The sequence below is a fragment of the Pseudomyrmex gracilis genome, unplaced genomic scaffold, assembly GCF_002006095.1.
Source record: "Pseudomyrmex gracilis isolate BER0280 unplaced genomic scaffold, ASM200609v1 scaffold_187, whole genome shotgun sequence".
NCBI classification, from domain to species: domain Eukaryota; kingdom Metazoa; phylum Arthropoda; class Insecta; order Hymenoptera; family Formicidae; genus Pseudomyrmex; species Pseudomyrmex gracilis.
Window position 1 is genome coordinate 16,134 of NW_018020771.1, and position 12,764 is coordinate 28,897.

Below are 12,764 nucleotides of genomic sequence, written 5' to 3' on the forward strand. Positions count from 1 at the left end.
GTTATAGTATTTTATTATTTTGTTATTTTTCGCGAGATAGATTCGAAACTATATGAGAGCACGTTGATCAGTTTTTACTGTTTTGATTTTTTTTTTTTTTTTTTTGTTTTTGTTTTAAATTCAACAACATGTGAGGATATTTCCAGAACGACGGAAACGACAGGATAATAAAATCAGAAAACAGCAATATTTTTTGGACAGTTAACGGTATCGAGCCATCAGAGCGATAAGCCATCTCGTTCCTCTATTAAATTCTATTCGTGTGCGAGTCAAGAATTTATTTCTACCATTTCAAGAGTACTATAGGGCCGATTTGTTTTTGTTTAACGGCAATACGAACGATTATCGATTTTTGCATGCGTGAATGCACCCGATATTCAATTGTTTTACGCTATTCTGATAGTTGTTATCGCCGCTAGGATAGCAATTCTACCGTGCGTTCAAAATTAGCTCTGTGTCTCTTTTACTCTCTATCGATTGGTAATTCTCTTCTTTAAAATACAATATTGCCAATAAATATATCATTTAGTTTATTTATGTTACGTTTTACATTTATTTTTATTTATATAAATAAGCAATTTTTTTTATTTCTTTCTCGTTTAAAAATACAATATAAATTGTAATATTTTTTTTATTTATCATTACGTTCTTCATTATAGTATTTAATATAAAAATAAGAAATAAAATAGAAAATTATTTCTATTGTTATATTTTCTTATTTTCTATATCTGTAGATATCTATCGGACGTTTCAACTACCCGTTTCTGACAACAAGCGTAATTTTTGTCGATCTTGGCGCGATCGGACTTAACGACCACCTAAGTGTTTCTCGATTTCTCTCTAAAGTAGTATTTGTTACAATGGCCTTAAATGTCTATTTCCGCCGATATCGTTTATCGCTATTTCCCTCGGTGATTCGCATTTTGTTGTTACAACGCGCGAGCATTGTATTTATATTGCAAATACAGAGAAAAATTCCACGAAGATATTATTCTTTTTTGTTTTTAAAGATAAAAATGCATTTTTTTTCGTTTCATCTATTGTTTAATCTAATTCTTTCATTTTATGTGTACACGCAGTATGCAACAAAACTTGACTAAATATTAACAAAAATATCTAAAATAAACGGAAACGCGGCTGTGCAGGATTATTGAGTATCCCGCAGAACTTTATTACTTTTAAAGGTATTCGTTTATAAAACTTCGGTTTTTTGTTTTTATCCTTTCAACGATAGTACAGAAAATCTATCCATATATTCGGCAATATACAATATTGGTTACATCGTCTATATTCATACGTTACTATCTTATTCATCGGTGGTGATATTGTGTAGCGTATTGATTTCCCGGCGAGGAGATTAATTTTTCCGGGGATATATCAGAACGGCCGCGCCGAGCCGTGTCATCAACACAAAACATTCAATACATAACGCACGCTAAAAAATAAAAAAAATAAAAAAATAGTAGGTTTCGCGAATGCGATTCCGTTGCTAACATCAGAAAATCAATTTCCAGTTCAGCTATCGTCAATAATTCATGGATTCGTGATTCAGCAGAACTCCGGACTGATCTTTCCCTCTCTCTCTCTTTCTCTCTCTCTCTCTCTCTCTCTCTCTCTCTCTCTCTCTGTTTCTCTCCTACATACGCAACTGCATACATGACCTTCAATATATCGAAGCTAAATTTCTTGTGATACTTGAATTATGAATTCAGTCAACGCGCAAAAGTATACGCGGGGAGACGTGTATCAGCAAATGCGCCATGTCGTCATAAATCATCGGCGGATATAAACCGATGCGGTGTGTAAGCTGGAAAAAAATATCTCGCGGTATCGCGCTCTATCCAATCCGAATTACGTATAAGCGTGCAGTTTATCACCGCCGCGCTATTTTCTATTTTTCGCCGGCACGAGTAATACAGGCATAATATCTCACAAGTGTAATATATATTCTATCGGAACACGCTATATTTCCCGATAGGATATCAAACTTCGCGAGATCCCGTCAGGCGGTGGATCGAAACTGCTCGATGGCTAAGGCAAATGAGAGATGACTGTTGCCGCTGTACGTGCGCGCGCGTATATGCATCATGTTGACGTATCGCTTTTTAAATCTACGTGTGTGCGCAAAATTACCGGATAATTCTTCAACGATCTTACACGTTGCTTTCGAGCTCACGCGCACAGGTTCTGAAAAAAAAAATAAATAAATAAATAAATTGGGCGGCAACATGTGCGCGATGCGCACTTTTATTTAAGTTTTGGATCAAAGAGTGTGCGTATTTTGTTGTCGAATCGTTGAAATACAAATGTCGAGAGGTAAACGCTGTAAAACGTTAACGGTATGGCACGTATTAACGCGAAAAGTTAAATCGAGCGAAACATATGTGACAACGCCATTATTGCCGTTATTTTTAGTTTCGCGTACAAAACACATGTGGCACGTGTGAACCGTGAGAGGAAAAAGATGGTGTAATAATTTTTGTAAATACCGTTTGCGCGCGATATTGCGAAAATGAAACAATCCTATATAAAAGTGTGTCACTTTACTGCATTTTTGTCTGCGGTAATTTTTAAAGAAACAAGTTTGAAATTATGTGGAGTGGTTTTTTTAAAACCACTTTCTATCTATTATAAAAGAATCTAAAATAATTTTTATTTATGTATATTATATTTTATTAATTTATTTATTTCTCTCTTTCTCGTTTTAAAGTTTGAATTTGATTTAAATTAATTAATACATTTTCTGAAACAAATTGATCTCACTTTACGATTGAAAATACTTGTATCTGACCTGAAAGTTTCTTATAGAAATTTCTAGCGCGCGTTTAGTATAATTCACCTGGATCTCTGGGGTTATCTTTTTAAAGAGTCTTCTTCACAAAAATGAAACTTCGTGCAAAACTAAACGACATAAAAGTGCCGTGAGTTAGAACTACAATCGTAACGCATCGCTCGAAAGTTATTTTTGCGGTTAGAGGATAAAAAGTTGAACGACGGCAAACACGAGACAGATATTGCAGCAACGTTTCCCTTTAAAGTCCTCCAGTCGAATTAATGACAGAAGTTTGCCGGAAGTAATAACGGTACCGCGGGCGCACTTTATTTAGTCTTGATATCGAGCATCGATTGAGGGACCTCCGCGAGGAGCCTCTCGATGCCGTCGTAAGAAATAAGAGTAATGCTACACATTATATCGGGACATCCGTCTTTATTGAGTTCCCGAGTCGAGAAACGTTGGGAATAAGTCTATAATTGATGATAAACTCAAAAACGATTAAATCGACAGGAAGTTTTTTTTTTTTTTTGTTTTTACGTGCAAATTAACCGCACGATGTACGCACGCGAAATGGATTCTCTGCGAAAAACACATTTACGTGTCACTTCATTTTCCTGCAGCACGAGCGCACTTAATTCTGAGCAATTAATCGTCTATTAACCGATAATTCCATATTCATCCGTGATTATATGAGCGATATCGTGCGCTGCCCCGGCGAGTAATATAATACCATAAATGTTACGCGAAAGTAGATAATTGATACGTCGACGAAGTGTACTCTGGGCAAACGTTTAACATTAAACTACATTAGAGTCACTACTACTCGCACTGTTTCAATATGGCGCGGCGGTACGTATATGAACTGATGATATGATAGTGTTTTGCAGAAAATTGATGCGTCGAGGAAGAGGGAGAGACAGAATGGGAGAGAGAAAGAGAGAGAGAGAGAGAGTGCTTCTAGAGATTTGGTCTCGTGTTGTAGGAAATTACTTAAATTTGATAATTTAATTTGCTGTGACTTGCGCATAGATGCACACGTGATAACGTATTCGCATTACCTTGTTTAAAGTTTCAGTTTAAAGCAGATGGAGTTTATAATCCGCGCGTACATAATCACAATGTTGGAAAAAAAGAACAATAATGTTCTTTTTTTTGCGGTGCTTGCCGATTTGTTAATGTTGAATATTTTCTGCGTTTGCTACCCTTGAGCGAGCGATCCGGATGAGAGGGTCGTTAGCTCGCGTTGGCACGGAAGAGACTAGACAAGAATCTTATCTGGGGGATGCTGGGCACCGATCCAGTTCTTCGTCTAGACGAGGGTGTTGACCCTAATATATGGTATCCGATAAAGTTTTTTATCCCCTACTTTTATGAGCTTATTCAATATTTGTCAACAAATTCTCTCTTCATTAAAAAAAACCAAATATTTTGGTTGCAAAAGGAAAAGAGAATTTTATTTCCAATATAACATCATTATCGATATATTAAAAGTTTTTTGTTGATTTTTGAATATTAAAAAACCAATTCACACAGAGAGAAGAATGAATTTCAAACGAACGCGTCGCATTAGCACATTGCGAGATCTTCTTATTTTGATAATTTTTTGTTAATTTTGCTAAAAAGTAAAAGTCTGACCACCAGAATATTTGACATATTTCGTGTGTGATTTTTACGGAGTTTTGAAACCACGCTCGATAACCGAATACCACGTACATTTCCGGTCAAACAAAACGGGATGTATATTTTACATCAGGATCAACATTAATTGCACACAATTAAACTCTATTTATGTATATCGAGAACACAACAGGTGTCGCGTATATACATTCTGGTACGACATATTAATTGAGGGGAATGAATTACCTCGTCGAAATATACGCGAATTCTGTATGTTACGCTTGTCGAACACGTTGAAACAATGTCAAAAGTCAAAAGTTAAAACGCGCGATAACAAATGCCAACGCGGCACTTGAACGCGCGCCGATATCTTGATTTCGCGCGCAAGAAAGAAGATAGATTTAAATTTAAGCAATTAAAATAAATTGCTTTACGGTTCACCGACATACGCGAAGAAATTCATTTTGCAAACAGCTTCTCTCCAAAGCTGTTTCCTTCCGTCGAAATACCTCCTCGTTTTCACGTAGATACTATCACGCGGAAGATCTAGATTTTGCAGTGGCAAAACTTTGGTCTCTATCTCGGCGACAAGCCATCCCGGTTCATTGTCCTTTCGGCGCTTTGATAGGGCAAAAAGGGGAACGGAAAGTAAAGGCGGTTCAGAATTAAACTTTCGCGCGGAGACAATGGAGATCTACTTTGGTACACACGTTGAAAGAGAATACCAGAAGCAATTCTCTCCGGCAATATCTGTAGCGGAGGAGATTGAAGGACGGAAAGGCGTAGAGGAGAATGAACAACGTCAATATTGCGTCTATTCCGTCCTTGACTTACTCCCTTATCTTTCGCAAAGTACGTTTAGTATTCGTCGCGTCTAATGATCAAAATTCACTCGGTAAAACTAATATTTTGAGTTTTTGTTATCGCGCAAAATTTTTTTCCGCGTGTGTTTTCTTTTTTTTTGTATTTTTATAATTACGTTTTTTACACACAAGATCGCACACATTTTGCGTGTTCAAAGCAAATTTAACGGGAAGCAAACTGAGAAACACGGTATTATCATTCGTTTTCCCTTGCTTGAGAAGCTTAGTTGGGCCGCAAGCTCCTTATCTCCAATCACTAATTACTCAGAAAAACCGTGAATACCTCGACATTTCTCTTGTGGAAGGACAATGGGTTGTAAATTGACCAAAGAAAATTCATTATGAGATAACGGGGCGTAAGTGAGACAGCAACCGTATAATCAATTACACGAGGACGTGGGGAAAGCAGAGAGATGTGAAAAAAAAATGATATCTCACGAATAATTCACGGCAATTTTTTTTTTATTGCCTTTGAAGGAAACTGAGAAATGTGGCGCGAGAAGAATATAAGTGTGTCCCTCACCTAATAACGGATTCAATTACGCGATTCTATCCGAGAGTCCGTGTAGCTCTCGAGGTTACCATGATGTACGGCGCGATGTAAAATTTAAAAGTGACGCGTACCAAGACTCGTAACCGCCTCATGACTTGTGGTTTCCGTTTCGGCGTTATGGTGGCCATACTAACCGGTTTCGGTCGAAAACGGGACACCTCGTTCTCTCCGGGGAAATGTCTAAAAACGACCTGACGTCGCCGCTCTCTGTGCTCGCTCTCTCCCCCCCGCTTCCTTTCCCCTCTCCGCATACGTATATCCGGCGCCCAAACGTTCTCCGGAGCGAAACTCGCTTTCCGTTTTGTGTTAAAAATGTATCTGTATATCCTGTATAATCTTGACTCATTTACTACAATTCACGGAAGAAAAACCGCTTCTGCAAGTAAGTTTTACTCATTCACAACGGGCGTACTTCTATCTACCTACCGTCTTTCGTAATAATTAACGTTACTTTGGAAATTCATGCGACCAATTTCGAACAGAATTCTTTTATTCTTGTTTTTTTTTCTTGATTTGTACATTTGTTTACATAACACAACGTATAAATATTTGAATAAAAAAGGCGCAATAATAATTGTGGCATTAAACAAGTTCTATATGTCGGGTCTGTGGTCAGTGCCGAGCGGATGTATGACGTGCAGCTCGCTTAGAAATTGTATGAGAATGAAGCTAAAGTAGATGGAGTAGAGGAGACCGCCGTAAGACTGACGCGCGATAGCTCCCGTAATGTTCAAGTAAAGTACAGTGGCCACCAGCGAGCAGAGAAGGAAAGCGAGGCAACCGGGCGCCATATCGCTGATCCTGATCTTCGTCTGTTGTTCGGGATCGGTGGCGGTAGCGATGCTGTATTTTAGCCCCAGTCCCAATAGAGTGTTAAACATCGGACCGCCGAAACAAGCTGCGTATCCCATGCGCGGAAATCCACGTCTGGCAATGGCGACATTCGATATGAGATCTGAACGGAGTTTCGGATTACCTTGCGTAGATATTTTACACGTTTACACGTGACTATTAATATTAACAAGCCGGTCTTTATCGGATGCTCGACAACACTTTCAAGCGTCACAATTGTTAATTAAAATTGAATAAGTTAAATTAATTATAGCGCGTATTGTGTTAAAAGACGTCAGCGTGTGGCGTGGATATTCGGATTGAATTTTAAATTTTGGTTTTTCTCGTTTGCGTTCAAAAATTCTATTTAAAGAAAAGTGCGATCTCTCTAGCAGATCTTCTTTGTGGTTATTATGCGCGTACTTTCTTCTGGCGTTTCGCAAGAAGTATTTTTCACGCGACTCACCTCCAATGCTGTTTCCCCACGCAAGAAAAGTGATACCCAACATGGCGTCGGATATGCTGCACGCGTATCCTATGCATTGGAGTGCCGCCATGATCTCCCCAGCCACCAGATAAACCGTCAACATGGCAGCCAAAAATCCCAAGAACGCGAACGCCTAAAATTAATGACAGTAAAACGCGTTTTATTGTCGATATTAATAAAATGTCGGATATATATTTGTGCTTTTTTTTTTTGCTCGCTATGCCGCGAACATTTCTAAAGTTACGGTCGTATTTATTCGCGCAAAGAGGAGAAAAAAAGCTACTCACATTATGAAACTTCGGCACACGGTCCGCGTGCGTCGTTAGAAATACAATTACGCCAATTACGGCGCCGGCAGCGAGGAATATCGCCACTATTGGCACATTGCCGAAAGTCGTTTCCCAAACTGTAATAAAACAGCTGAAATGCAATTGAAGTGATACACCGAACGAAACGTCGTCAAGTGTCGATGCGATAATTACGCCTTATTAACCAGTCTTTTGGATTTGAATTTCACGAAGGTATTGAGAGAAATTTGTTTGTAGCATTGAAAGTTGCTGGCGAAAAAATACAAGAAAGAAAGCAATAGGTTTTTTTTAACAAGTTTTTCCTTTTACTGCATCGAGGTTTTTTTGTTTTAACATATTTTATACGCAAATACACAGACAAAACTAACTTTCGAGCGGAAATAGCGCTATGGTAGGTGTCACGCATAACTGAAAGCAATTCAGTAACTTCGACCAGCCGTTCTTCGTCGCGGTCGGATCCACAACCGGTATGGATAACTGTAGTAAAAACATTGCGGGCGAACGTACAACCAAGACAGTTCTAAGCAATATACCGGATTTCTTCCATTCCTCCGCAGAAATCGGATTGACGTCGTACAAAAATTCTCTAAAAAGACCCTTTGGTCGCTCGAAAACGTGGTCGCTAATTTCCGGACTCAGCTGGATGGGATCGCCCAGTATTTTGGATCTCTCCACCTCCGTTGCCACGGCAATATCTGACTTTGATAAACGTGTATAAGTGTACAGAAGTGTATTGAAGACTGAAACATTTAACAAGATTGCGAAATAAATATAAAGCAAGACGAGAGAGAGAGAGAGAGAGGAAAAACTCTCTTCGGAGAGAAAAATAGATCTCATGTATGTATCAGATTGGAGAAATTTTTTTTCGTAGATACTAAAACATTTATTGCTATTACGCATTTGATATTGCAAACTGTAAATTAAACGTATCAATATAAACAACAGACTATTAGCGAATAACTGATAATAACAAGTTACATGTCTAAAAGATTCTTTGCTTTCAAAGAATCTCTTAGACGAGAGGGAACGGAGATCTGGGATTTTTCGAGGGATTCGATGTGCAGGAAAAACAACACGCGTGAACGAAAAAATATGTAGACTGTGAGAATAGTTAAAAGACTTAAACGTAGATAAGTGCGATGAGTCGTAAAAAACGATGTGCCATACCTAGCTTGGCACGTAAGCCAAAAGGTCGGCTTCTAGGGGGAATCTTGGGAATGGCGCCTGTGTCCCTATTCGCCAAGTAAGTATGCAGGACGTCTGGATCGGGTACACTTGGGATCCTGGCTGAAAGTACATAAAAATGTTCTCTGGGAAGAGGATCGATACTTAGTACGGTGAAAATTTTCTATAGACGATAAGAGAGAAGAAGCTAGTCATCTTTTTCACATTTTTGCAGTGAACTGAAGAGCGAAAGAGAAGACATTTTTATTTGCGAAATAGTTTCGAAATTTCGCGCGCTCGCGCGCGCACGCACACGCACGCAAAGTTATCTCGAAAATGTATCTTGAGTCGTACTTTCGTTTCGGTCTACGAATTTAGTTTTACTTGTGTTCGGGTAATGTTGTCGAGAGACGCGCAAACATGTTCTTTGTAAAAGTTACGTGTTTTTGAAGTTGTAGCTTATACCGCTCGAGATTCTTAAATGAAACTACAGACACTCTTTCTCGCGCTAATCCTCTCCGTAAATTGAAGAAGCCATAACGCACTTTTCAGATTCTCTTCTCTAGTCTCGCACATTTGCATTATCACGATTATCACGATGAAGACCGCGTATATCAGAATAAAGCCTGCAATTAAAATGTATCAGCATTAAGCAGAGCATCGGTCGGTATATATTCCTTTAAAATAATGAGCAGCTTATTAATATCGTGCAAAATAAATTTGACTAAAATTTGACTAAATAAATTGCGACTATATATGAGTTTTCTTCTTAATTACAAAAAAAAAGATCTTGATTGCTCTTTTCTCTTTAATATTAGAATGTCGAGGAAATAATGCCAGGGGTGCAGAATTCATTCCAAAAGCTCTTAATGAAACAAACAATAAGAAGACGCGCATGCTAAATGTAATAGCGCGAGAGACGCTATTTTATTTTTGTCTGTACAAACGTGTATTTGTATTAAAATCGTTGTTCGAGAAAAAGCACGAAATGCCGGTATAAACTAAATTGAGTTTCCGTCTTGCATTGTCCGTTTGTCTACTTATTATTGCCGTCTCGCGATGCAAAAAAATAAAAAAATAAAAAAAATAAAAAATGATTCGCGAGGTATTCAACCGGCTTTCCGCGCGGCTTAATAATAGCCTACATCGCTTTGTGCGGGCGCAAAATTATTTCCGTAGACTTTATCCATTGCAACAATAATCCCTGCTTTCTCGCTCGAAACGGATTCCTTGCCGCGGAATCCCGCAAAAATTCATCGACAGAGTCAGATTGCAAGACCCAGTCGGCAGGTGGTAGAGAGAGAGAGAGAGAGAGACTCGCGCGCGAGCGTAGCTTAATTAAATTCGCCGAAGAATTATCGTTATTCCGGAATGAAACCACTTATGGCTTCCCGCAGATAAACTTTCCCGCTCGTTGTGACGCGTCTGATCTGGTGTGCGAAATATCGATAAATTTTACCGAGCGCCATTCTAATTACGCTACTACAATAAAATCGGTATTACAGTCTAACTACTTCGCTTGGCATTCAATTACGCGTTCAAATGCTTAATTGGAATAATAGACAGTAAATTAAACACGTATATTTATATCACAAACGTAAATATGCAGTATATTATTCCTATAATGTAATAATATATAATATTTCTTTGTTTGTATTGCTCATATGTTTTCCCAGTTACGTAAAGATTGAGTAAATCAGAATTTGCGCGAAAGTTCGCGTCATGATTTATGAAATGTTGTTGCCAATTGAAATTATCTGTGTTCGGTCGCAGAACGCGAAGGTAAAATGATCGAAATTAAATGTATATTATTTATTTTAATATTCATACACATCGCGTTAAAGAATTGATCATTCAGCATTCAGAGCAAGAATATTGTTCATTTGTTGTATTATGTTGTTTTTTTTATCTCTACGTGATTAATTTGCAATACGAAGAGAGAAAAATACGTCACGGTTTTGCGATATTATTTCAAGATGCGGATGAATTCGGTAGCGATCGTTATTGCAATTTTTCGTCGATCAAAAATTAATGATGCAAAAATAAATTATTGTTTATTTCTGCTTACGTTTACGAGGATAAACGATTTATACGAAGAAAAGAAAGAAGGTGAACGTACTTGCGGCCTCCCAGAGATGAATCATTTCGTCCCAAACCACGTAGCTGATCCAGCACACGGAAAACATATAAAAACAGGCGTCTCTCATGAGGGAATCGAGCGAAACTTTAAAGGGTTTAATTATCGCGACGGAACCGGCGACCATGGCAGTCACGAAGACACCCGCGCCGATTAATTCAGTAAACATCATTATCTCTCCTTCGCCTCTCGACACGAGGGATGTGAAGATGTCAGGCGCGCCGTTTCCGAATGCCAATATCGTCACTCCCGCTATGTTATCCGATAGACGCATTATACTGGCTATTACCGCCAAAGCCGGACAAAAACTGAAAAAAAAAAAAAAATATAATGTTGCGGAGTAATCAATTTCACAACATCTCTTTGAATCTCACATCTGAGCATTTGCTATAAGTACACACATTCATTAAAACGTACTTTTGATCATAAATATAAAAAAGTTATTTCTCTCGTTACTTGGAACAAAATAATTTGTGTGCGCATGTGTACGTGTGTACAACTTTACGATCTTTTAATGAAACATAAAACATGTCAAGCAGATGATTCTGTAAGAAAACAAGTTTGCGGCGTGTTCGTTTGAGATGCATCTTACCTAGTTAACATTTATACACAGTGTTCGCCGTGTTTCATACTCTGTGTGCGGAGAATATGTTACTTACAAGAACGTAAATTTACTATCTTAACCGAGTTTTAACTATAATAATTACTGGAAGAGTAAAGATCAAAGCTAAACTTTGATGAACTTTACAATAAGCAAGGAGCGATTGATAAATATCCGAAACGACGTATAGATAGCGATATTAGCATTACATCGCTGTTGTCTCGTTGACAAAGTTTTATCCTCACCGCTTCCTAATTGCAAACGTAACAAAGAAAACATTGCGAAACGTCGTAGCGACGTTCGAACATACAGGAATTAAAAAAAAAAAAAAAAGAAAAAAAAACGATAAGTGATCGCAAGTCAAACGAAGGATAGAAAATATAAAATATGACTTAAAATCCTCGTTCTCAGAAATCTAAGACCGTGTTATTGGATGTTCTCTTGCGTGGCAATCTGCCATTTTTCTTTGATATTTGTATAACTCGAAAGAGTAGAGAAACCATCGTTTATCATTTCGAAAGAAACCATTCCATGGAATATACAGATGGGTGAAATACGGGAAAACATGAATCCTTCGGTTATTGGCTTGGTTAGTTGCCAACGAAAAATTTCTTGTAGTCGTGTAATCATCTACATTCTGTGTAACACGTTTCTTCGCAATTGAACCGAAGCGTTCGAATTTGTCGAAAAAGATGGTGTTATATATCGCGTTAATATTATTGTTAGTTTATTGTTCTTATAATCTGCATCTGAGAGAGAGAGAGAGAGAGAGAGAAAGAAAGAGAGAGAGAAAGATTATCGAACGAATCATTCGCAAACTTATATTTATTTTTCTGATCCGATTTGTCACACTTATCATGTATCATTTTCTACAAACATATTTTGTAAGAAAAAAACAAAAAGAAAAGATATAATATAAAAAATTGGAAGTAAAAACTTATAAATGATTATAAACCGTCAATTTATACAAACAATTTGCAAAATAATAAACAAGTAAAATAATATACGAATATTTGTGCGTCGGGTTACAATCGTCTTGCATCAACTTACAAATTATCCGCCGTGGTTCCCAGGATCAAAAACAAATAGAGAAGCCATAAAAGTAAGAGAGCCAAGCCGCCGGCAAACAGCGCTACGTCTTCGGATTTGAAGAAGCAGAACAACAGCACTGTGTACTGAATCACCGAGTTGGAGTAACAGTCTTCGGTGTTCCTCACCCATTTGCATCGCTCCTCGGCGGAAACTTGCCAAACGTACGAGCAATCATCCTGAAAAAAAGATTCGACGAGGAAGACCCGACAAGACGCGAAACGGAAGAGACGTCGATAACAATTCACCTGTCGTATGGGCAGATGCCCGTGCCTTAAAAAAGAGCCCGATATTTGCGACCTCATGTTCGAAAAGCATAAAAGAGCAACGGGGCGATA

General features: G+C 38.0%; 1 protein-coding gene across 3 annotated transcripts; it reads right to left on the reverse strand.

The window, feature by feature from the left end:
* Positions 1-6,383: 6,383 nt before the first annotated feature.
* On the reverse strand, positions 6,384-12,764 carry LOC109858093 (sodium/potassium/calcium exchanger 6, mitochondrial-like). Of its 3 annotated transcripts, XM_020434998.1 has the most exons (9): positions 12,675-12,764; positions 12,388-12,605; positions 10,719-11,044; positions 9,145-9,225; positions 8,603-8,722; positions 7,804-8,130; positions 7,415-7,533; positions 7,107-7,260; positions 6,384-6,764 (listed from the first exon to the last, which is right to left on the reverse strand). In XM_020434998.1, the coding sequence occupies exons 1-9, from the start codon at positions 12,729-12,731 to the stop codon at positions 6,403-6,405; spliced, it is 1,764 nt and encodes a 587-aa protein (XP_020290587.1). In that variant the 5' UTR covers positions 12,732-12,764; the 3' UTR covers positions 6,384-6,402. The 3 variants fall into 3 exon arrangements, with proteins under 3 accessions (XP_020290587.1, XP_020290586.1, XP_020290588.1); XM_020434997.1 differs by having other exon boundaries at positions 12,388-12,764; XM_020434999.1 differs by having other exon boundaries at positions 6,592-6,736; positions 12,388-12,764.

Bases quoted from the DNA above. Each gene is read 5' to 3' on its own strand.
- LOC109858093 (XM_020434997.1), bottom strand. From the start codon at position 12,731: ATGAGGTCGCAAATATCGGGCTCTTTTTTAAGGCACGGGCATCTGCCC. The intron at 9,226-10,718 runs GTACGTTCACCT...TTTTAATTGCAG, and splicing joins TCATCTCTGGGAGGCCGCAA to GCTTTATTCTGATATACGCG. The intron at 8,131-8,602 runs GTATGGCACATC...TATCAAAGTCAG, and splicing joins TGGCTTACGTGCCAAGCTAG to ATATTGCCGTGGCAACGGAG.